Source organism: Aythya ferina, assembly GCF_964211825.1.
Source record: "Aythya ferina genome assembly, chromosome: 1".
Classification (NCBI taxonomy): Eukaryota; Metazoa; Chordata; class Aves; order Anseriformes; family Anatidae; genus Aythya; species Aythya ferina.
The window spans coordinates 16484238-16507744 of NC_140296.1; the positions used below are offsets into that span (position 1 = coordinate 16484238).

At 41.0% G+C, this 23507-nt stretch overlaps 1 protein-coding gene across 8 annotated transcripts; it reads right to left on the reverse strand.

Annotated features, from left to right (window-relative positions):
• Nucleotides 1–10511: 10511 nt before the first annotated feature.
• MSANTD4 (Myb/SANT DNA binding domain containing 4 with coiled-coils) lies at nt 10512–23344 on the reverse strand. 8 transcript variants are annotated; one of them, XM_084513524.1, is made up of 4 exons: nt 20422–21055; nt 20172–20296; nt 14300–14926; nt 10512–12463 (listed from the first exon to the last, which is right to left on the reverse strand). In XM_084513524.1, exons 3-4 carry the CDS (start codon nt 14759–14761, stop codon nt 11888–11890), a joined length of 1038 nt encoding a protein of 345 aa, XP_084369650.1. In that variant the 5' UTR covers nt 14762–14926; nt 20172–20296; nt 20422–21055; the 3' UTR covers nt 10512–11887. The 8 variants fall into 8 exon arrangements, with proteins under 8 accessions (XP_084369650.1, XP_084369653.1, XP_084369654.1 ...); XM_084513527.1 differs by lacking the exons at nt 20172–20296; nt 20422–21055 and adding an exon at nt 23301–23344; XM_084513528.1 differs by lacking the exons at nt 20172–20296; nt 20422–21055 and adding an exon at nt 22620–22675.
• Between the last annotated feature and the right edge of the window lie 163 nt (nt 23345–23507).

Consider the following 23507-nt stretch of genomic DNA (forward strand, 5'->3'; position numbering starts at 1 on the left):
ACACTGAGAATTGATTTGAGCCATTTTTTTCTGTTTCTGACGCAAATATGCTCAGCTCTAGTAAACTTGTTTGTCCCTGCAGATTCCTACCAATATAACAACAAATCAAACGACTGCAGAAATTCACAGTGGTACCACCAAAGGTTGGATTTTCGTAAGAAACAAGCCAAAATTCTAGATTAAAATATCCAGACTTTGGTGTGTGTGTGTTTGATTTTATTTCTCACAAATCCCTTGTTATCCCTTCCTTTAATACTCGTTTAAAAGTGTTCATACCCTCTTTCTCTTTTTGCTCAGTCTCTGCTTTTTCCCTTTGTCCACCATCATAAAAAATCCGTGTATTTTGCAGAAATTCCAGGCAATCACTGTGCACGAGGTTTGGGAAATCTGAACAGGATACTTCTGTTCTACTTTCCCTTTCACTACACTAACTAATATATATATATATATATATATATATATATAACATCAGTTTGAAATTGATTGATTTTTCTTATAACAATGGAAAATAGAGGAGATATGGCTAGAATAAATTTTTTGTATAGAAATGCAAGATTTAAAAGATTGGAGTGGAATTTACATTCTGAAGAAACAAACACACTGACAGAAAACAAACTTAATCGGAAGACATCAGTTCCCCTGGGGGGGGGGGGGGGGGAGGGGGGGAATTCAAAGCTCCACATTTGTATCTGTTGTACTGAAATTTGCTTTCTGTTATCCACTTTGAGATATCCAATTAAAACTAACTCTGAGCAGTGAAGTTAGCAGTTGTGCCACATAAACTGCATCTGCTCACCTGTCTCAGACACCCACCCCAGGGCAGCCCCATATTCCAGGCCTTAGACAAGAAATTGTCTGTCAGGGAAGCATGCTATGCAGCTAGCCTGAGCAGCTAGCGGCACCTCCCCATCTGGTTGAATGATTTCCTTTTCCTTGGTGCACCCCTAATTTTCTGACACTGTTACCAGGCAAGCCCATCATTACTTCTGAGGAGTGCTTTCAGCCCGAAACCTATTTATTTCAGTCTCATCCAATGAGATTGGATAGTCAGTATGAACACTTCTTAGCAACAGACTTATTTCAGTCTCAAAGAAGTTTTTAAAAATCCTTATTATTTTTGGCTCAGGAAACTTTGAATCACTGCCCATGGTGTCCTCTTGGTCACTGGATAGCCGTAAGCACTTTAAATTTTCTTAGGAATTATTGGTATTGTAAATTTTCTTTCTTCTTGGGAGCATCTCCAAATTCTCCAACTGTCCTTGCCCTCCAACCCTTTTCTCTTCTCTAGATCCAGTTCCCAACACTGCAGGGGTGATGCTGGGGAGGCTGTGCAGTAGATGGAAGACCCTCTGCCACAGGACCAAACCTCTTGTGCCACACTGGGCAAGGCTAATAAATGAAAACAACAACCTCCTTCCCTCCCAGCCAAAAATTCCACATGCTTCAGATATGTAGTATGTACCTGGGTAGTGGCAAGACCATGCATTGGAGATGTGTTCATCTGCACCACCCTCAGGCTCCTATCTCAGGTCCATGGCGTCCATCTCCATCAGAACCTATATTCTTCTAAACCTGTTTTGGCTTATATGCACACATACATACACTCCCACACACACACTTGGACATTAGTGCAATGCTGGTTAGGAGTGGGACCCAGCATGGGTCAGTCAGACCCATGCTCCTGCCACCATCTGTGCCATATAGAGGGTCCTGCTGACCCCAAGGGATGGTGACAGATAGAGTCCATCCAAAAGTCATTCCCCTCTGTTTGGCAATGGCAGAGGAGGTTTGGTAGGAGGTCTTTCAAAATCTACTCCACTTTCACTACTTTTGTGCTTCCCCTAAACTCTTTCTGAACTCTTGGAAGAAAACCTATGAACTGAAGTTCTGAGAGCTCGATTTCTGTCTTTCCCAGAAAGATTTTTGTTCTACAGGAAATAACTCTTTTCTACAAAATGAATAAACATATGAGCCACTCAGACTTAACAATGGTCATATATCAAAAGGGACAGTGTGAAGAGGGCACAAGGGACTCATTATCTGAATGAGTTTGCTCATCCTGAATAAAAGCTGGCATCTTCTAATAGGCTGAATTTTCTTTTCTAGAGAACAGTCCAGCTAAATTGACAAGTTTCTGAGTACAGCCTCCAAAATAAACAGGCTTGTCTTCTTGCAGAAACATTGCAGTTATTATAAATACTGCAGATGGGAAAACAATTTGAAGGAAGGGAAGCTGGCAGGACCCAGGAAGAAGGAGGAGCAGGAGTGTGCACTTTGATGCACAGAAAAGATCCTTTTGTGAAAAAAAAAAATGAAGCAGGGCAAGTCTTCATTGTCACTTCTGCCTCTGAAAGAACTGCTTCTAGAAAGTGTTTTTTTATCAAGATGCTCTATGGCCAAAAAATTTTAAAAATACGAATATGAATTGAAGGTTAAATACAAATCAGTTCTTAGAATAGGATGTGACAATGCACATTTCACTAGACAGAAATGCTGTTTTTTCAGTGTGAGGCAGCTCAGAGGTAGGTGACAACCTTTAGTTTGTCTATAAAATTAAGGTAGGTGATAATCCTTAGTTTTTTTAATAGAGTAGGATTTTTCCCAGACACCATTCTGGATTGGCCCAGTTTCTCCACTATATTTCTGGACCAAAGATCTTTCCAGCCCCGAGTTGTAACTGCAACAGTGCTAGTTCTTTTAGGCATAGTCTGGTGTTAGTCATTTAGAAAGCCATTAGTGCACAACTAGACAGCCCTAGGGTGGGTAGTGTGCCAGGGAGATCTGCACACATCTAAAAGCAGCCATGCTCCTGTCTGGGCAAGTCTGTAAAAGCAGCAGAAACTCCCATACATCCAAACAGCAAGACTCCCCAGGGAGGAATAGCCCAGTAGCCCTCAGTACTGCAAGTGCCCCAGGTGCTAGTGACTAAAATGTGCTTGTTGAGCACATCAGAACCCAGGCTGAAGAAAATTCACAGTTCTTCTCTTCACCTTTGTGTGTTCATTTTCCCACCTTTTCTGCTCTTTTTGCTTTCTCAACTGCTGTTTTTCTGCAGTAGTACAGAAGGATGCATACCAGCAATGGAGGGACAAATCACCTGGTATAGCTTCACAGCATTTCTCCTGAACCCTCTACAGTGGAGCAGTTTTCTGTGCTTGTAAACAACCTGCAGTCTGCCAAACAAAAGACCTATGCATTAATAAAGTGGGTATAAAGTAGTAGTGACATGTTCATTTAAAAGTCAATTGAATACATGAATGGATAGAAAAGCATATTAGTCCTGGAAAGCCAAGAGGAGAAGATGCTATCAATCCTACAGTCACTGACCTTCTTGCCCTTCACCTGTGTCTTTGATATTCACCTCCAGGCTCCAGCTCTGCTCTCCAATTCCTGATCTGTTGCTTTTATGGTGTTGTTCTTTTATTTTTACAGTGGCCATACTGGCCCCCATCACATAGGGGATGCTTGGAACAGCTGCTTCAGTGGAAAAAACAAAGTGATGCTGTATAGTATCACCCTGAACAGGAGGAGGAGGCCATGGGGCCGGGCAGCTCACCTGTGTCCTGGGACCATTTCATCTGCTGTCCAGTTTTGCCATGTCCCTCTCCCCCTTCCTAAGTATCATAATGTAGTGGTCACGGTCACAATCACAAACAATGAGGGTCACCCCACCTGTGGGCGCACAAAGATCATGATCTTGATGGAGCCCATAATACACAAGGACACAGAGGCCTGTTTCTGCGTATTCTTTTATTACAAACTACTACTTGTAAAAGTACATACGTACCACAAGTTATTAACAAATTACTATTAGGAAAGTAAGTACACATTACAAGAGTAATGCAAACACATATATTGCAAGTTACTAGAGAATTTAGACAAGTGAAGAAAGTGAATACTTCAGGTCAGAAACACCTGCTGGAAGCCAGTTTCAGGAACAGAATTTCTGGCCAGTTGCACCACTGCTTTGCTTCAATAAAACAACCCATATGTGTGCCTGTATATATTATGTGAGGCATTAGCAGCAGGACTCTCACCAAAATGCTCCTAGAAGTAAGGTTAATTGATGATGAAAAAAATCCTGCCTCAGAGATGACCCATGACACAGAGCCTGGAGTCAGCCAGGCATCCCCAGTGAGGCATCCAGTCTGTCCTGGGCATTCTTGCAGGGAAGTTCTTGTGCAGAGAGGCTCTTGCAGAGTTTGGGGTAGATAGTGAGTTAATCTTTATACCTGTAGCTGCAAAAGTGGAGTAGGACTGGAATAGGTGTTGCTGACTTCTGCTTTCCTGGAAGGTCAGTTTGTTATCATGGTCTTTGTCCTTCCAACTTGGGGGCCCCTGGCTAAATGCGTATACATTTTTGTCAGTAACTTTATGGGGGTCATCTTTATGGTGGATCACTCCACAATTAGTGATTTCAGCTTTTTAATATCCATTGTCACAGTAAGGTGTATACTACCTGCCTTAGTAATCGAGTCCTCCTGTTGCCCTCTTTCTCTTGAACTTCCACCCAGCTCTGTGACTGAATGCCGAGCCTCAAGCCTTTCCAATGTATTGGGTACAAGATAACCTTGACACTAATACGTCATTCTGCAGACACCTCCTCCTCAGGTTGCTTTGCCATTTAGGCACAGTCAGATGAACAAACCTTCTTCAGGGTACCTGATCTTGCAGTTTCTGCAGCATTTTTAACTCTGTCATTTCTGAGTGGGGGGCTCTCACTGCTAGATCTTGGCAGAAGGATGAGATACTGAAAGGATGGCAGGTAGGAGGTGAGACTGAAAAGCCTGAGGTGCAGACCTGTACAAAAGTCAAACAGCAATGAGAACAACATAATTTTATTACAGAAATAAGAACATCTCATCCATAGTTTTTGTCATCAAATCATACAGTTCTATCAAGATACATAAGAACATGAATGTCACTTCACTGAAGCAAAGCAACAGCGTGTCTGGCCAGAAATTTTGTCCCTGAAATCTGTTCCTAGAAGATACTTCAGAAAAAGTGTAAATCCACCCTATTAGGATAAAACTTTACCTCAGGGCACTAGGGTGTCATTTGATCATGAGGGTTACAGCCCTTCCCACTGTTATTCTTTTAGCAAGGTGTTTCTGGCTGTTCTTCCAACCCCATTACACTTCCTGCAGCCTGTACTTGCAATTCTTCCCTTGTTAGGGAGAGGCACTTCCCATATCTTACGACTCTTTGAAAGCTGGTTGCCACTTCAGAAAAGTCCTTGATTCATGAACACTCCTGTGACAAAGCAGAAAACATTTGGAAATATATATATTTCACAGGCCTGGTATGGAACAGTAGTAGTAGTAAGACCATCAGCTCATTTCACATAATCCTTGGAATAGTTATGAGAAGCAGGTAATGGTTTCCTCCAGCATATTGAACGGGTGACTAAAAGATCTGCACTTCATTAACAGAGCAATGCACAATAGGTTTCTGTGGAAAAATGTCTAATTTATATCTTTCCTGTTTTGCAAACCAAAACTTTAGAAAATGCTTTTCAAACTTCACTTCTCTCCTTTAAGTTTTCATTTCTCTAATCTCTTCCTATCTCAGTGAGATAAATATCAGTCTGAAAAGCAGTGTTCAAGTAGGTAAATTGACAGAGGAGCAAAATTAAAAATTTGCTTCTTCCTTTAACTCTTATACACTCCGTGATGGTGCTATCCATCAAGAGTGAGCTATCTCAGGATTGATCACAGGCCTGGCACAATGTAATTACTGAACCAGAAGCATTGTATTATATAGCATGAAATGAAATAGCAACTCTGCCTTCCACATTATGAACCAGTTGACTAATGATGGAGTGTTGCAATTAGAAAATATGGAAGTAACAAGGCAAGGTATTCCACGGTCTGCTAATGTGTAGAATAAAACTACTGATAGTGTGAAGTAGGGAAATTAAAAACAGTAAAACTGTAACAGAAAATAACAATGGTATTCTTAATAAACTGTAAAAGGAGGGGATGAAGTGTCCTTTAAAGTAGGTCAGGTTTTAAAGGATTATGTGTAGTGCATGAAAAGGGTTTCTTCTTGTCTTGTATCAGTGAACCTTTGTTTTTTTGATTTGTTTTGACACTTTCTGATGTCTGAGAACTGGTGTATTCATTGGCATGATAACCATGACCCAGAACCAGGACATCCTGCTTTAAAAGACCAGGAAGAAAAAATGATGAGATCAGGAGTGAGCACCCAGTGCTCCCTCCCCAAACTCCAATTTCATGCTGTGTGAGTGACAAATGGCCAGATCACAGAGTGACACTGAGGCAAAAGCTCTGGTGGCATAACTAGTGGTTTGAAAAATCATCATTTTGCTATAAATTAGCCTCCCCACAAAAAAAAAAAAAAAAAAAAAAAAAAAAGAATAAGAGGAAATGATGAAGTTGCCCCATGTCAGTACTGAAAGCATTCTTCCCCTGCCATCCCTCTCTTATTGCCTTGAACCTGTTTCTTCAAATAAGTTGATTATCTGGAAAAAATAGGTTGGATATTTATTTTAAAATGCAATAAAATTTTTAAGCCTGTATTAAAATCTTTTAGTAGTCATGAAACCAGCTACAAACATTCTGGGTCACTGGTGCAAAATAAACCAGCCAACATGTGCAAGAACCTGGTTCATTTACATTTTATCTTAATGTCAGCATCAAACTTCAGCAGTGCCTGAGTGATGCAGGGATTTAGACTTCCAGTGACACCCAGCTTTGTAGGAGCTTGTAGCTGCTGCTGCTGCTGCTCTCAGTCTACTAGCTTGTGCTGTGGGATGGATAGGTGAGGGAGGTTAAACTCCCCTGACATGCACTTGCCACCAGAGGGGCTGCTTGTCCAGGAGTTTTAGCCTCTCGGAAGGAACATTGTCCTGAAGAGGCCAACATTTAGACAGTGCACTAGCACAAGTGATGGAAAAGGTGAGCAAAAAGTCAAGTGCTGGACCAGAACTTGCAGTATGAGATGCTATTTGAACACCATAGGCAAAAATTTACAGTGTGATGTGTTATTGACAACTGATCCTGGGGCTGACTATCATTTCCAATGGGAGTCAACCAGTGTTACCAGAAGGGCATCCAGCATGCTACGACAATTGCTAAAGCGTGCTGTGAGGTGCTGTCAGGGTCCTGAGGGCACCACCAGGCCTTACTGGGCCTCTCCCCTCTCTGTCCATTGCCAGGACCCCATCTCAGCTCTGCCTGGGGCCTGATACCTACTCCAGTGACCAATGTGATTTACCAGCCCCTTTCCAGATGAGGAGAGGAGGATTTTGTCTGAAAGATTTACGTTTTGTTCGTCTGTTTGTTTGTTTTCTGAGGGGGACATAGTACGAGTGTAATTCGTACACTTTGAAAGGGCACTTGGCAGATAATTGTCCAGGTCCAGATGTGACATACAAACAACATGCACTCCTGGATTACTCAAAGAGCTGGTGTAGTAGCTGTATTTTTGGCAACTTCTACTAGCAGACCACTGGATAACTGCCTGATGTAACTGAGAGACCCATTCTCCACTCAGAAAAGTTCACAAGAATGCAAGCTTCAACATTTCTTTCCCTCTTGGTCCCTTCACACTATTTCAGAGCTGCCAGTGACCAAGATGTTTTGTCCAGCACATAATGCAGCTTGAGGAAAGTGGTACTGCCTTGCCTCATTTTGCCCAGTCTTGCTGTTGTCCCAGAGGCAGCAGCAGCAGCAGTGACAATGACACCATTAAGCAGTCACATCGCTCCTAACTCCACTAGTCGGTGCTGGAGAACTGCTCTGTGCACCACAGGTTGGTCAGTCAGGAGCTCAGCTCTGCAAGACCACAAGGACAGTTATCAGGGAGATTGGACCTCCTCTGACTGTTATCAGATCAAATTTCTGGTAGACGTGCAGCCTTCTGTCAGGTCTTTAATCCATGGCTCAGCACAACTGCCTACCCTCAGCTCATGCTGATGAGAAAACTGCAAAGTTGAGAGAGAAATCTCAGGAAGTTTGTAGAGAAGAGTCAAACAAGATAAGGGAAAAAAAATACACGGAGGTAGGATTGTTAAGATAGCATCAGCAGCAATTTGAAGATTTAAGGGACAAAAAACCTACCAACATGGAATGATTAAGAAAGCCCAAAATGAAATAAACAGCCAAACAAACAAGTTGGAAAGCAGCAACTCAGCACTATCAGAGATCTCCAGGGAGCCCTGGAGGACGACCCTTCCTCTTTGAGCTAGCAAAGTCTCCTTGGGGTAACAAGGATGCTAATGCTTAGTCTAACTATTTATTAAATTTGAATCATCTTTTGTCTTAATAAATATTTTATACTTTGTGCAAGTATTGCTTGCACCATCTTTCATGCCCAGTGAAATTGTTCTAAATGTCCTGGAGACAATGTGGGGCAGCCTACTCAAGGACATGAAGCTGACTTTGAATCCTACCATGCTCTCACAGGTGTCCCCACTCAGAGATTGGCTGCTGGGCTTTTCTTGGGGATCACATTTACGACTTTGCCCTGTGTGTGAGCTTCTCCATTTTATTTTATAATACTGTTAAGCATTAGTCAGTTTGTCTCCAAAGTGTATTGTGAAAATCCCTCTCCTTCCCTCCTGATTAAGGAGGTATTGGGGAGGCATTGGGGAGGCAAGGACAATCCCCAGACATGGACTGTATATCTCGAAACACGACACTGGAACTCATGATAAGGAAGCGGCAGACGGACAGAGAAACAAACGTAAGGACTATAAATCTCAAAACTGGACATTGGAATTCATTATAAAGATACAACAAATGGAAGAATTAGCAACAACCAGCTCTTGCAATTAAGAAACCTGCCAATTCAGCAGATTCCTGACCAAAGGTGAAAAGTACACTGTGAGGAAGACTCGGGGTCTTCCTCCCAAAGACCCCTGCCCACAATTCTTGGAAGGCTCTACGCAGGCGCAAGGTGCCAAAAGGCTAATTAGCATGAGAAGCGAGGGAAGGCGGGGATAGGTAATGTATATATATAGGTGCTTGTAGAATATTGATAGATTGATTGTATAAATTCAAGACTGCTTTTTGCTTTGGGTATGCACGATAGGTGGAGAGATCCCCCGTGCATCCAGCGCTGCAATAAAGAATATACCACTTAAAGGAATTACGGCTTCGATCTTTGAATCACTCCCCACCCCAATACTTGCCTTTTCCTCAGTATGCAGGTTGTTTCCCTCGTCTTAAAGTCGTTCCCAGTCTGGGAATGTCACTCAGATTACTTATAATCACAGGCTCTTCTTGTAAGCAGGAGTCCAAATTTATCTAGCATAGGAACTGAGTTCATGTGTACGTCTTGACCTTGGTGACATCTATGTGGTCTAAACCTTGCCCTTAGGTTTTGCTGTCAAGAGCCCAATTTGGTAAATGAGGCAATTAAGTTTTAAGAGATTGCAGATTAGTATTTGAAAATAAGACATTTAAATTAAAATTACAAAATGACTGCAATTTTGGTATGAAAAAAAAAGCAGGCTAGAAAATCGTTGCATTAAACTTTGTAATTTGCTCTGCATTTTTTGTTGAAACAGTATTTTCAATGATTTATGACGATACTTAATTTCATCATTCAGTATTTTCCAAAAGGTTCTGTATAACCAAAGGATCCATCATTTCCTTAGGAGGCTGAATAGACAGTTGTTGGGAGGACATAATCGCTTACATACTGCTCTATTCACATTTGGAGAAGCGTTCGAATTTATGAAATGAAAAAATAATCATTCAGATTTATCTCAACTTCCCCCCCCCAAAAAAAAAAAAAATGCTCTTAAGGCACGATTTAGAAGATGTCCGATGTAAAATACAAACCATTATTTTAATGGTTAAGTTATTCAACTGGAGTAAAATGTGAAGACAGCAGCGCTGGTACTGAGCAACAGTAGTAACTCCCTCCCAACAGGAGCCAGATTCCACATCTGCTCCTCTCTGGCTGAGTGCCTCTCATAGACCAGCCCACAGAAGCATTCTCTGTCCCAGCTTAGTCCATCGGGTCCCCACCTCATGCACTGGTGGCTGCGTTGCCCCTCATTCCTCAGTTTGGCAGAGAAAGGAAGTTGGTCACCTTAGGACACAGCCATCATGAAATCCAAGTTATCCCACTACCTGGGTAAACGTTCTACGCACTAAGCAACCCCCCAGATTTTCTTAATTCTGCCTCTCCTGTGCTTTGAAAGAAGATAAGTTATTTCTTCATATTGAGAGAAAAACTTTGACAGATGACCACAGAAAACAATTTAATATAATTTTTTTTGACACATCAGGGAGATGAGAAGTCCTCACTTCATTTCACAAAGAACAATTTCAGATACTTCTCTCCCTGAGGCATTGCTATCCAGCTGGCTTGCGTCTCCTTCCTTTTTCCTTTCTCAATTAAGTGCTGCTTGGTTTGAGTCCTACTCAGAGATGCCTCGTCTCTTCCACTTACAGGCACCAGCAACTTTGGGGTATTGCAATATTAGTATCCATCTTTCTCTTCATATACTGCTGTAAAGAAACTCTCAAGAGTGATTTTGGGTTGTAGTAGTCAAATTTATTTTCACTGTAGAAGCACACTTGTTTCAGTAATAAAAAAATAACATTTTCTTTGCAGAATAAAAGTAATCCTGTAGTGGTATAAATATATTTACTTGCACAAGAATCCACGTAAGTCACTCCATGTATATTCAGATTTAGTATTCCCATACTCCTAAGTGTCAAATGGAGTCAAAAAAGATAGTTGCTCACAGAAAGATGAGTAATCTGAAGTCTGGCTCAGCTGTGATTTACAGATACATATATGAAATAACAGAAATCCTGTTTTTTTCTTTTAAATTAATACCTTGTACATGGAAAAATAGTGACAGCCATCAGTACTGACCATTTCTGTTTGACTAACTAAAACATGGTAAATGGCGTCAGCCACAGAAGGCTCTTCAAGCTGTCTCACAGACATAACCAGTTCTGTCTGGGCAGCACTGAGGTATCAAAAGTTTTAGTGTTCAAGCTCAGCAGTCCTTAGCCTGTGTTCAGCCTCCACTCACAGGCTTCCCATTGTCAGTTAATCTCTTTGAAGGAACAAGCCAGGTCTAGTTGCTTTACTTTAGGGGACTGACCAGACAACAGTTACATCCTGCTACTAAGCCCCTGTGCTGCTAATCCAGGTGTAGGATGCTCCATGCAGCATTATTAACGACTTGACAGGCCCACAGTCCAGCTTACGGTAACTATGGTTATGTGTAACTGCATCTGGTATGAATACTTTATGTAAAAAGGAATAATACTATTTTCCACACTCCCATTCAGTTCAGGTCATGAAACAACAGTGAACACCACTGTAGTGGATTTAGCCTATACTTCTTTAACTTTTAGACAATTGCTGAACTCCTCTTTCAGCTGGAGAAGTAGAAAAAAAAACAAAAAGAGGAAATCAAATTTAATGAATCAATCACATGACTCTGTGTTATGTTCTGCCTAATTATACCTATTTACTGTGTGGGCTATCTTCAGCACCATGCCCTCAGAACATATGCTGATTTATTCTGATGCTCCCTTACTGTTACTGCATTAAAAAAAAAAAGTACAACAGTCAATCTTCTCAATTGTGTCTGTGAAACAAGGACACCAAACTAATACAACACAATACTGAAGACAAGAGAACATTTAGTTTTCATACACTGAAACGCAACTTCACACGTAAGCTTATTTATGTAGGCACACTGACTTATTGAGCACCATTCTTTTTTCCCCCCCCATCTTTTTTTTTTTTTTTTTCTTTTTTAAGTTTAACATCAACATTCAACTCTGAACGGAATAACATTAAACCTCTAGGACAGTTTCAGTATTAGGAAAAGAACTACCTCTATTTTACAAACATCAAATCGCTAGTACTGACTTGGTTGAGAAGTTCACTGCAGGTGACCCTCTCTCTGAATTCGCAGACGTTCTTTTTCCACTTGCAAGCGTTCCTTCTCAATCTGCAGCTTCTCTGACTCAAATTTTAAGAACTGAAGCCTCTCTTTCTCTAACTGCAAACGTTCTTTCTCAAGTTTTAACTTTTCAGTTTCTAGATCCAGAGGCTGCACAACAGGCTTTTCTGTTTGGGTCAGGTCATTTTCCAGGGCAGGTTTTTCAGCATGCAGAGTCTCTAGCCTCAGTTTCTCCCGCTCGATCTGAAGTCGCTCCTTTTCAAGCTGAAGTCTCTCATGCTCCAAGTCAACATGCCGCAAACGTTCTTTTTCAATTTGCAGGCGCTCCTTCTCCACTTGCAATCTTTCAGCTTCTATGTCTAGTCGCTGCTTCTCCAGCTCCACCTTCTGCTTCTCCAGATTTATAAGCAAGTGAGAATCTTCATAGGCTAACCTAGCTTGAGCAGAGCTCAGATTTCCAAACTCTTCAATGTGGGTGAAATCTGGTAGGTCATTTTCTTTTTTCGAATCAGGCAAAACTGATGACAAAATTTCTTCTTCTTCCTCAATAGGAAACTGCGGAGAGGAGTGCAATACACAAGAATTACATTTCAGTTTCTATGTTAGAATAATGTTGCATACAACTTCATTGAAAATAACAGATACTGTATTTTTCACAGAATCTCAGAATGGTTGAGGTTGGAAGGGACCTCTGGATATTATCTGGTCCAATTGACCTGCAAAGCAGGATCACCTAGAGCACGCTGCACAGGATGACATCCAGAAGGGTTCTGAGTATCTCTAGAGAAGGAGACTCCACAATCTCTCTGGACAACCTGAGCCAGTGCTTTGTCACCCTGATCTCTGTCTCTCTCTCCACCTTAAAAATACTCCAGAAATATTTAACTTAGATTCTACAAAATAACCACGTTATATCAAAAAAAATAATATTTTTTTTTCCCCATTTACACAGGTAGAGAAACACACTTGACCTATAAATTAATACTTAGCCATGAAAAATGGAAAATCTGTCTGTGGACATGCAAGAGCAGCATAGGAAACACTGCATGAGAGATATTAGAGTATTCAGAACCACTGACAGAAAATAAAACTGGATCTAGAAAGCCTATGTTGTTCTTACTTTTCATATAGCTCAGTGACATTTACTTAAGCCATTGGGAATTTGTTGTGACTAATTATCTATCAGAGCAGCTGGATCCACGAACTACGTGGTATGTAAGCTAACCCAGCCCTCATTAACACAAGGATTTAATTTCTAAAAACATTTAACACTGTACAGTATTTAAAACCATCTGACATTTTTCACATGCTCCTAACCCATCAAACTGCATTAAGCAGGTCAATAAACAGGGCTTGTTCAACCAAGTTTATGTTGTCGTGTTTGCTGGAAAAACACTTATGATGCAGATGATGAGGGGGTTAGCACCGCTGTTCTTGGTGGAGCATAAAGGCTGTAATTCTGCAGGAGTTATGTGCTACACACGCATAGTACACAAGGGATCACTGTGACCCATTTGTACACTGCAAATGGAAGGCAAACTGAACAAGTTATGGGTTCAGAAAACAAGACAATGAGAGCCACTGCCACTCTTTAAGTATTAGAGAAGACAGACACCTTTCAACAGCTGCCAGGCAGCAGTTCCCCTACCATTTAGCAGTTTCTCGTGATTTTTGGCAGCACATATCCCATTGGAGTTAAGACTCAGATGTTCCCAATCTAAAGAAGTATCCCTTTTTTTAATTAGCACTACACACTTGTACAGGCAGAACAGAACTACAGCTTTGTACAGGCAGACGTATGTAATTTCAGTCTCGTTGGCTGCCTATCCCAGACAGGACAGCCATGGTGTTACTAAGAGCAGAAACCAGGCCCACAGGACTCACAGCTGCTTGATGCAATTCACACTACAGTTCTGACAGAGGAATGGCTGATTGATTTATTCAAGTAACATGTTCAACTCCCGTGGGTCCATTTTAAGAAATGCAAACACTATGCAATCGTGCCTACAGGCAATGTATACTTCATTTGTTAAAGAGGTGCATTTCTCTTCTCCCTTCATCCATTCCAGTAACTTAACTTATTAAAATAACCAGTTTCCTTCAAGAGTGTATTTGCTTTCTACTGACTGGAATAATTCCTGTCTATGACACACAGAAATGGAAAACGTACAAATACATACTTGTATCAAGGAATATCAACCTTACATAGCGCTGCAAGTTGCTAGATGTAAATATCATCTTTCTGAAACATACCTGCTTCTACAATTTCTTTAATTCACACGTTCAGACAAGACAGAAAGAGATGCTATGAAAAAAACACAGCAAAAATGTCCTACGCTGAAGTGAAAAGGGGGTCATATTGCATATAGTTAATGCATGCCAGTCACTTACCTCAAAATTTTGTGGATCTTCCTCTTCTTCTTCTACTTTGATTTCTGTTAAAGATCCACCTGCTTCTCTGAAGTCAGTGATATTCTGCCATTCAAAACTAGATTCATTTGCAAATCCCATTTTGTCATCCATATCTTCATTGAGAGAGTCATCTAGATCAGATGAAGGAAGATGAAACCCAGCACCTACCATCTTGATGTTTGCATTCAGGCGTTTTCTCTTCATGAGTGCTCTCCAGTCAAGATATCTCCTTTTCACTTCTGTCCCCGTTCTCTGCTCTCCTTCACCTACAGCGTTTACACACTCTGCTATTTCCTCCCAAGCCTTCCGTTTCATCTCATTAATTGTTGTATTAAGTTGTTTTGAAAAGAGTACTTCTCTCCTTTTTCTGATTTCCTTAAGGAGAGTTTGAGTTTCCTGAACACTAAAATTACTTTTTCTTTTTCTTTTTAATTGTTTCATTTTTTCCAGCTTTAACCTAATAATTTTACCACAGTAGACTACAAGGATTATTTGACACTAATCAGCTAGTAATACAAATAAAATTTAGCAATGAAAGCAGAGCTCAGTTCTTGTGAAGTGATTTTTCTCTTCACTTTGTAGTATTTTTCCTATTTGTCAGGCTTCCTAAGAGAAAAAAGAACAATTTAAAAGAACAAAATAAATCTCAAAGATACACACTGTGTATTTTCCTTTAATGAACTTGGCTCCGAAATCACCAGTTAAGGAATGCATATTCTGAACCGACTGCTCATCTGATAGAAAAAAACAATTTTGTTAAACTCTGAATATAAAGTAGCTACAGATAAGCTTCTCTAAACTCATATGAATTATAAATCCATTAATATATCCATGTCACAAACCGTTAAGGTTGAGTTGGTATTTCCATTATAGAAATACAGCTATTTTCCTTCAGCTCTTACAGTTTTGCCAGTTGGGATATGCTTAAGGCTGAAATTTGACATATACATCTCAGTTTGAACGTCATTTCCAAAAGAAGCTAAAATTGTTACATCATTACTTCAAAACCAAAATGTTTAGGCAAATGAAATTTGAGACATTTTTTAACTACTTCTGTGAAGAAAAAAAAAAAAAAAAAGCAGATATGTTAGAAGTTGAAGTTTTAGAGGTTCTTCTGACTTATCTTAATCATAAAAAGAACTGAAGCAACCCTGCTGAATAACAGAAAATAGCTATTTGAACTAACTGTTCAAACAAAAGCCACACAGTTTTAATAGGAACTAGTTTTAGGAATAAGTCATTACACACCCATGTTAAAGCCCTCCTCCATAGTACTCACACTGTAGAACACCTCAATTCATGTCAGGTGTGACCACAGGTTCAAAGCTCAGTGCCTCTACCCCAGCTCCAGCTAATCCCATCCCTCATGCTGAGGAGCAGGCTAAAACCTCGTAACACACCTGACATCATGCACAGCTCTAAAAGGAAGCAGAAAGTCTGGGAGAAACACGGGACTGTTACAGCAGTGATGAATATAGCACAGACCACATTATCAAAAAACAAAACCAAAACAAAAAAAAAGACTGAGAATCAATAACAATTCCTGTTCAGACTGCTTGGTAAATTCATCTTAAATTCATCTTAAGATTCTTCATGAACTTTCTTTTCAATCACATTAACCTACCACTTTTAGAAAAAGGCTTCAAACCCACCAGGGCAATAATTTACTATACTTACAGTTTCATGTTATGCTTATTATTGATCTAGTTTGCCTTCCATCCTCCAGAAGCACACCGCTCAGATTATATATTTGATTGCTACTGACTAATGACTAGTGGATTTTATCCTCAAATAACTTCCACCCCTAGGTTTTTATAGGATTCTTGTATTACTAAGTATGTAGTATTCGTATATAGGATTTTATGCAGGATTTTTGTATTACTAAGTATTTTTCTCCTGTTATTCTCCTGAAGTTGGTTAAAACTTACACATCAGCACATCACACAAAAGCTTTCCAGTTGGGAGGTAAGGTACATCACCATTCAGAGATCAGTCTCCATCTTCTATGCACTATTTACTGTAAATAAGTGGTTTACATATAAAATCTTCTGAGTTTTCTGTATCAAACAACATTCTTTCATTCCCAACACGTAAGCATACTGGCATCATTTTTCTTCCAATATTGCATTTAGGAAACTGTTTTACTAAATTTCCTGGTTGAAATATTGTCCCTGTTACAAATGAAGTCTCAATTCAATCTGAATTTAGTAATATTTATAAAAGACAAGTAAACAGCGCTGGGTGCACGGGGAGTCCATGCTCTACCAACACGCACACAAACACTGAACACTCTAAATATACAGAACATTGCTTTTACGTACGCCTATATATATGTACAATCAGAACAAACAATCCTTTAAGTAAGTCTATTACTATTAATGTCCATAACTGGGGGAGCATAGTTGGCCTGGTTGAAGTACTCCCATATATTCCATGACTTATCAGTCTCCATTTTCTATTCCTTTTCTTGATTACAAACACCGGAGAATTCCAGGGCTAGTCGTTCGAACAATATGTCTCGCTTTAAGTTGTCAAGCAACTGGTCTTTGGGACGTATGTATCCCATTCTTCCTGGATCGAAGAAAAGCGTATCCATCTCTTTTTCAAGGCCAATAGGGCCTGGGTCAAAAGGCACGTCCAGGTCACCAGGGGGCGTAACAGCAAAAGCCTTTGATGGCAGTAGCAGCAGAGGGGCCGATGGCATAGCAGTCGGATCAGTAAAGGAGCCCGCAGCTCCCTCACTATCTGGCAAACCACACGTTTCTGACTGTGGTCCCACACGGCTCTTTAAGGCCTCAGAGACTGCTCGCCAGGTGCCAAGCAATCCCACTGCAACCTTGTCATTTTTAGTTGCAGAGTCCCACACCTTGACCTCAGTTTGGTCCCTTATTACAGGCCCATAAACTGTCCGATTGTTAATAAGGAGAATAAGCTGTAAGGCTACCAGGACAGTCTTTGTTCCTAAGGATGTATGATTCCCCATAATGCGCAACTGCTTACCAGCGAGAGGCAGCTGTGTGTGCGGGTCCGCTTCTCTCAGCTTGAGATTATTCGCAGCTCCAGTGCACCTATTTCCAGCGACCTTCTGTACGAGCTTCTCTGAGCAGTTTGCTGAGTATGGCCGACCCTATCTTCATGAGGCGATCAATGTGCCTGTTCCTGTCCTGGTCCCTGTTCTGCTAGCCTGTTCCTTTTTATTCCTTCTTTCTGCTTCTTTATTGATGACGTAACTTCATTATATCGTGTTGCCTTTTTATCTCGAGGACAGGCTCCCCTCTTACACCCTTCACCCCACAGCAGTTCTTTTCAAAACAACTTTTCACTGGTCAAACAACTTTGCCCGGCAACAGCAAACACCCTACAACTTCCATGCCTTAATAGCTGGAAAAAGGAGCAACCCAAGACTGCATGGCATCTCCTTCTTTGTTCCCTCTAAACTCTTTTACATTCCTGATGGCCTCATCGTTAAGAGTCTGATATTCTCATCAACCACGGGGCTTGCCAACCCCCATGGCCACACTCCCACATCTCCCCCTTCTTTATTAATATCAACCATCTTCTTGACACGAATTATTACTCCATATATCACATCCCTACTGTGAAATCATTTATTTCTGGTGGTTAATAGCTAGCCAGTATGCAAGCCCTGAGTCCCAAGAACAAATCGATTTCATAGAACATAAACCTGCATCAGCATGGACCACTGTATGGTGCTCCCATGCAGCTACCTGGCACTTTTGACTCCTCAAACGCAAGTTGGAAACTGTCTATTGTTGTTTAAGATACAGTGCAACTTCCTGCCTTTCTGAAAATAAAATGGATTCATTTTGAAAAAAGACAATTATTGGAGAATGTACTAGCTCTTAGGTTGGTAATGTATACACTCAGCTTGCCACAACTTGTAATATAAGAAGCAGCAAACAACTTTCTGCAGTTTAAAGTCAGATTTATACCACAACACAGCACTCTATCTGCTAGAATTAGATATTTTATTTCTAACACCTTTTACCTGATCTTTAAGCTATTCCCTTAACCTTCATTATTATAAGGTTGCCATGAAAAGATACTTGGACATTCAAGGAAGCAGTATCACATTTACTTGCGTCTAGCAGTAAGTCAATTTATTTGGTACTTACTGTGCTTTTCAAACTCAAATTGTAATGTTAGTACTTTTCTGTTATTATGGCAATTGAATTTCTTGACCTATCAAATTCTTAACTTTATTTTGTGTAACGTGCTATTTTTTGTTCAGTTGATTAAACAAAGCAAAACAAAAAGTTTAAAAAGCCATTCAGCAGGTAAGTTCTTCAGAAAAGTTGCCAATACACAGAAAGAATTAAGAATACTTTTAGAGGTTTCACTGTTCATATAACAAGTATTCTGGATTGACAAATAAATAGATTGAGCCAAACTCTTGTTGCCAGGTACTTCATGTTTACTTCAGAAACTGTGCGTGTGCGTGCCTGTATGCCTGTTTCCCAGGTAAGGAGTATTACACAGAGCTCTTATAGCAGACAGTTTCTCTGAGTTTTCACTACCAAGACACTGAATCTTTGTTTAAGGTCAAACCCTACTTAGGATTACTGAACTTGGCAGAATTTCACATGCTTGATTCCAAGAAAACATCCAAGTACTTCACTAGCTATTGGACAATGGGTCAGACTATCCAAAGTACTGGATAAATCAAACTCTTACAGTACTACTCAACTGTCTTTTTTTTTTTTTTTTTTTTTTTTTTTTAAAAAAAAGTAAATATTAGACTCTTACCAAATCAAAGTTGTTTTCCTCTCAAAGCAAGCACCAGCTAAGTCCAAGGTTCTGGTCATTCCACTAATTGGGAATCACAGGATTTCAAAAACTTTTATGTTATTTCTTTTTAACCCTGGACCTTGCTAAATTTCTCAGTGCTAGCATGGCAGGGGAAAGTAGGCACAATCACTTGGGGTGTGTGTGGGGGGTGTTTCAAATCACTTTTCCATCCTCGTTATCTTCTAAATATAATTCTACATGAATAAGGAAGATACAGACAAACTCAGTTTTCCTCTTAGCTCCACGTCAGGTTGAGTTAAAAAACAAAGGTCAGGCTTTGAGTTAAAAAACTACAGGTCAGTTTCACTGCTGCTCACCCAGGTGCTCTGCGTCACCTGCCCAGTCTCCCCTTCCACTCTTGAAAACCTCTGATGTAATAATCCCTTACTATGTAGTTTTAAGACTTTTTTTTTTTTTTTGCTATAGAAAGGGAGAAGCTCCTGAAAGCAACTACAAAGCCTACCTGTTTTAAAACTCATGACTAATCGATAAGCACATCTTACCTTTTCTCTTTCCTTTCTGAAAACATATTGCCTTATTAAAGATGTTTATTTTCCTATTAATTCAAGTGGTGTTTATGTATTTTCTTAACATTATATTAACATCCAGATTTGGATCAACTCTACTGGGGACTATTTACCTTTCTGGTATATTAAATAAAAAGAAGTATTAACTTTACTGAGGCTGGGGTTTGTAATATTCTGCTTTCTGATATTGCTAGATGGTGCTCAGGGACTTAGTTTATAATTCTGGAAAATTAACTGTTACATGCTCAAAGTATTTAAGGGGCAAGAACACGTAACAAGTCTGAAATATGGAAATGCATACATTCAGCAATAATTCTACATGGAAAAACATTACAGCTTTTTCCAAAGAAAAAGGATGTGAAGATAAGAGCAGAGGTGAAAAAAGTCCAGTTATGTGACAGAGAAATCTCTGGGAAGTAATAGGATACAAACAGCCCTTTATGTGACTAGTCATGCACCCCATCACATGGCACGAGGCTCGCTACAAATGCAAAATTCTGTCTGCATATTTGCACCTTTTGGGTAGGAATGCAACATGCTGGCCAGAGAAACAGAAACGCTGTTGATCATGAGAGAACAGAAAGCTTTCGAAGGGCTCCCAGGTAAGACAGCAGCATGATGCTGTGAGCTTGATGCAGTCCTGTCAGGCAGAAGCAAGCAAAGGTTAAGACGGTCCTCATATCGGGACTAAAGAAAATGAAACTACTCGTCAGTGTTGAAATGAAACAGGTATTACAAAAGTGAACAGAACATTAATACACAGACCAGTAATAACTGCGGAGTGCAGAACGACAGAGGCATCCACATTCTGCCTTTTTGTTTCCTTCGCTCACACCTCACTGTGTGCACATGCTGAAACGGGGCGTTTAAAGCCACAACAAAAAGCCCACAGCCAGAATTCGCCAAACAACCCCCAAACCCCATACAGTCGCCGGGGCTGAAAGCCTGGTGTTAGCATTAAGCTTTAATTACCCTCTAGAATAAACCTGACCTTCATTTTAATTATTATTATTATACCTATATAGTTTGGCTTTTTTCTTTTACAACTTTCAGAGGTCAAGACTAAAGAAACAAGTTTTAAATGAAGGAACCCTGGAACCAATTTTTTTTTTTTTCCTTTTTTTCTTTTTAATTTTAAAATTTCGAGCTCCTCGGAGGCTCTACACGCGATGATGAAGCCCGGGGCTTTCTGGAAGCCCCGAGGCGCGATCCCTCCCCCCTCTCTGGGGCCGTGACGAGCCGTGTTCGTGTGGCAAGCGCCTGGCGGAGCGCCGGAGGCCGGTCCTGAGGGAGGCCGCCGGGCCCGCAGCCCCTTTCCCATGGGGCAGGGGGCGCGGAGCCGCGCCGGGAAGGCCTCCCCCGCCGGCAGCCCCTCCGGGAGGCCGGGGGAGGCGGTAACAAAAGCGGCCCGGGCCCGCGGCCCCTCAGAGGCGCCCGCCCCGCTCCCCAGGGAGCCCCGCGCGCCGCTCACCTGCACCCACCTCGCCCCGCCGCGCCGCCGGCCCTTTAACGCCCGCCGCCCGTCCATTGGGCGAGCCGCGTGCCTGTCAGCCCGTCCCGCGCGCCTATTGGCGGGCTAGGAGCATCGCTTCGTTTTTGCCCCGCCCCCCTTCCCTCCAGCCGCGCCGATGCGCCCCGGGTACGCGCTGGGCGCTGTAGCAGCTCTCCCCGCGGAGCCGCCGCAGCGCGCAGCCCCCGGGCGGCCGTTGGCTGCAACCGCTGCTTGTCTTGAGGATGCTTTGTGGTGATTGGCTAAGATCTGGTAAGGACCGCCTCCTCTTCAATGAGCTTCCGGCGGCGCGTTTCTCGCCGGGTCAATGAGGCGGAGGGCGGGGCCGGGAGCAGGGGGTGGGGCCTGGCTCTCGCTGCGCTCCATCACCATGGTAACGCGGCCTGTGCTAGGCTGCGCGGCAGGGGGCTGAGAAATAAACTTATTATTTATCACTTGGTTCATACAGCTTCATTATTTATCACCTGGTTCACACGGCTTCTGGGGATCGTTGCTCTGGTGGTGAAACCCTCACTTTATGTTGCCATTTTACACTTTCAGCCCACAATTCTGGCAGCGGTGTTCCTGAAATATTTATACAAACCAAGCACAGAAACACTACAAAGTTCTGTCAGCCTCCAGAAAATGATAGTTTTGCTGCTATGCTTGCCCATTGTGTACAGAATACCAAAAAATTTTAAGAAGGAAAATAGCGAAGTAGGGTAATGAAACCATGCCATGTTATTAGCAATATATTATACTGCATATTATGGTATTATTACAAATCCCAAGCATGACCTAGGCTTTAATTTATGCTATTTTATTTTGACAATGCTCAGAAGTAAGATGCAAGCAAGCACTAAAGATCTTGTAAACTTGTTCAACGTAGATTCAGGTGTAATAGGTGGAGAGAGTGGAATTCATTACCAGTCTGAACCTCTGCCAATCTGCAACAATAATTACAGCTAATTATAACTCATTAAGTACCCCTCTTTCATTGTGAAGCACAAAAACACGAAACATGATTACTGCCTAGTAAAATAGTTTGAGCTAAGAAGCATACTTTTTCATATGGTAGCTGTGCTCATAATTTTAAATGGATCTCCTTTTTCCCCATTGTTATTCCACTATTACAGAACTATTAATCAAAGGTGAAAAAAATATCGGTATATACCAGCTTCCTCCACCAAAAAGTTCTTAGAGCTCCTTCATTCACGTGAACTCTCTTGAATTTACATCTAGTTCACTGAAGCCTAAGAAAAATACAATTATAATCACAGAATCTCTATGTTGTTTTGTATGTTGCTGGCAGTTGCGACAAATCATCTCATAGATTGAGATTGTCATAATTTGACAAACATCTACAAGTCTGTTGTAGTTCTGTAATATGCAGAAAATTAATCTTCCAAATTAGCAGAAACTTTTGGTTATGAACTGTAGCACAGAACCAGTCTGCCACAGAATCATTCAGCACCTGAAGCCTGCCTGTGTTTGTGCCAGACTGGCTTGTCGTGAGCTGCAGCTCTGCCCAGTGTCTGCTTTCTTTCTGGCTTTGTAGTCACCAACTCCACATGTAGTGCATTTTTATAAACTTCATTATGTACAGAGTCTGGTTCCCTGCTTTTGATCACAGTGAGAAAAGCCATATCGTACAGTCTGTTTCACATACAAACTGTGCAAGTCCAAGGTGAGTTAAAGGTTTCTGTATCTGTCAAACATACATACACAGTTTTCTTCTGATCGTGCACAGGGTTACATAACTACATCTCTCAAATTTGGTCTGCAAACTCATTGTTCTATATAAGCTTTTAGCATTGTGAACACTGTCAGGGTGCCTTGTACATGCCTTTTGCTAGTTGTTGGGCAAAGGCCTTGGGAGATTGGAGTATCAATTTTTATTGCTGTAACTCTAATTTCTCTACACAGTGGTTTGAAGGTTGCTAAATTTTAAGTTCTGTAAGAATATAAGACAACCCAGGGCTCCCCCATTTTGTATTAATGCTATTGCTGCATGCGTTGCACCTGAATTTTAAAGTTGCTTATACCCTTTTATTTAAAGCAATTTTAAGCAAAATAAAGTAGTATGGAAGCCCATTTCAGTCAAAATAAATACCTAATCATTTGCAAAACTTAAACTGTTAAAAATGCTACATACCAATGTGATCTAGTTGCGTCCAATGAAAATATACCAAGCTAAATAAATACTTTGCAGTCAATAAATCTTAAAGCTTTCCAGCAGACAATCAGTTTGGCTTAGTAGGTGCAAACTGATAAACAAACGATATAACAATATACAAAGTCCAAGGATAATTAAAAAACAAACAAACAACAACAACAAAACCCTCTCACTGCAGTTTTTATG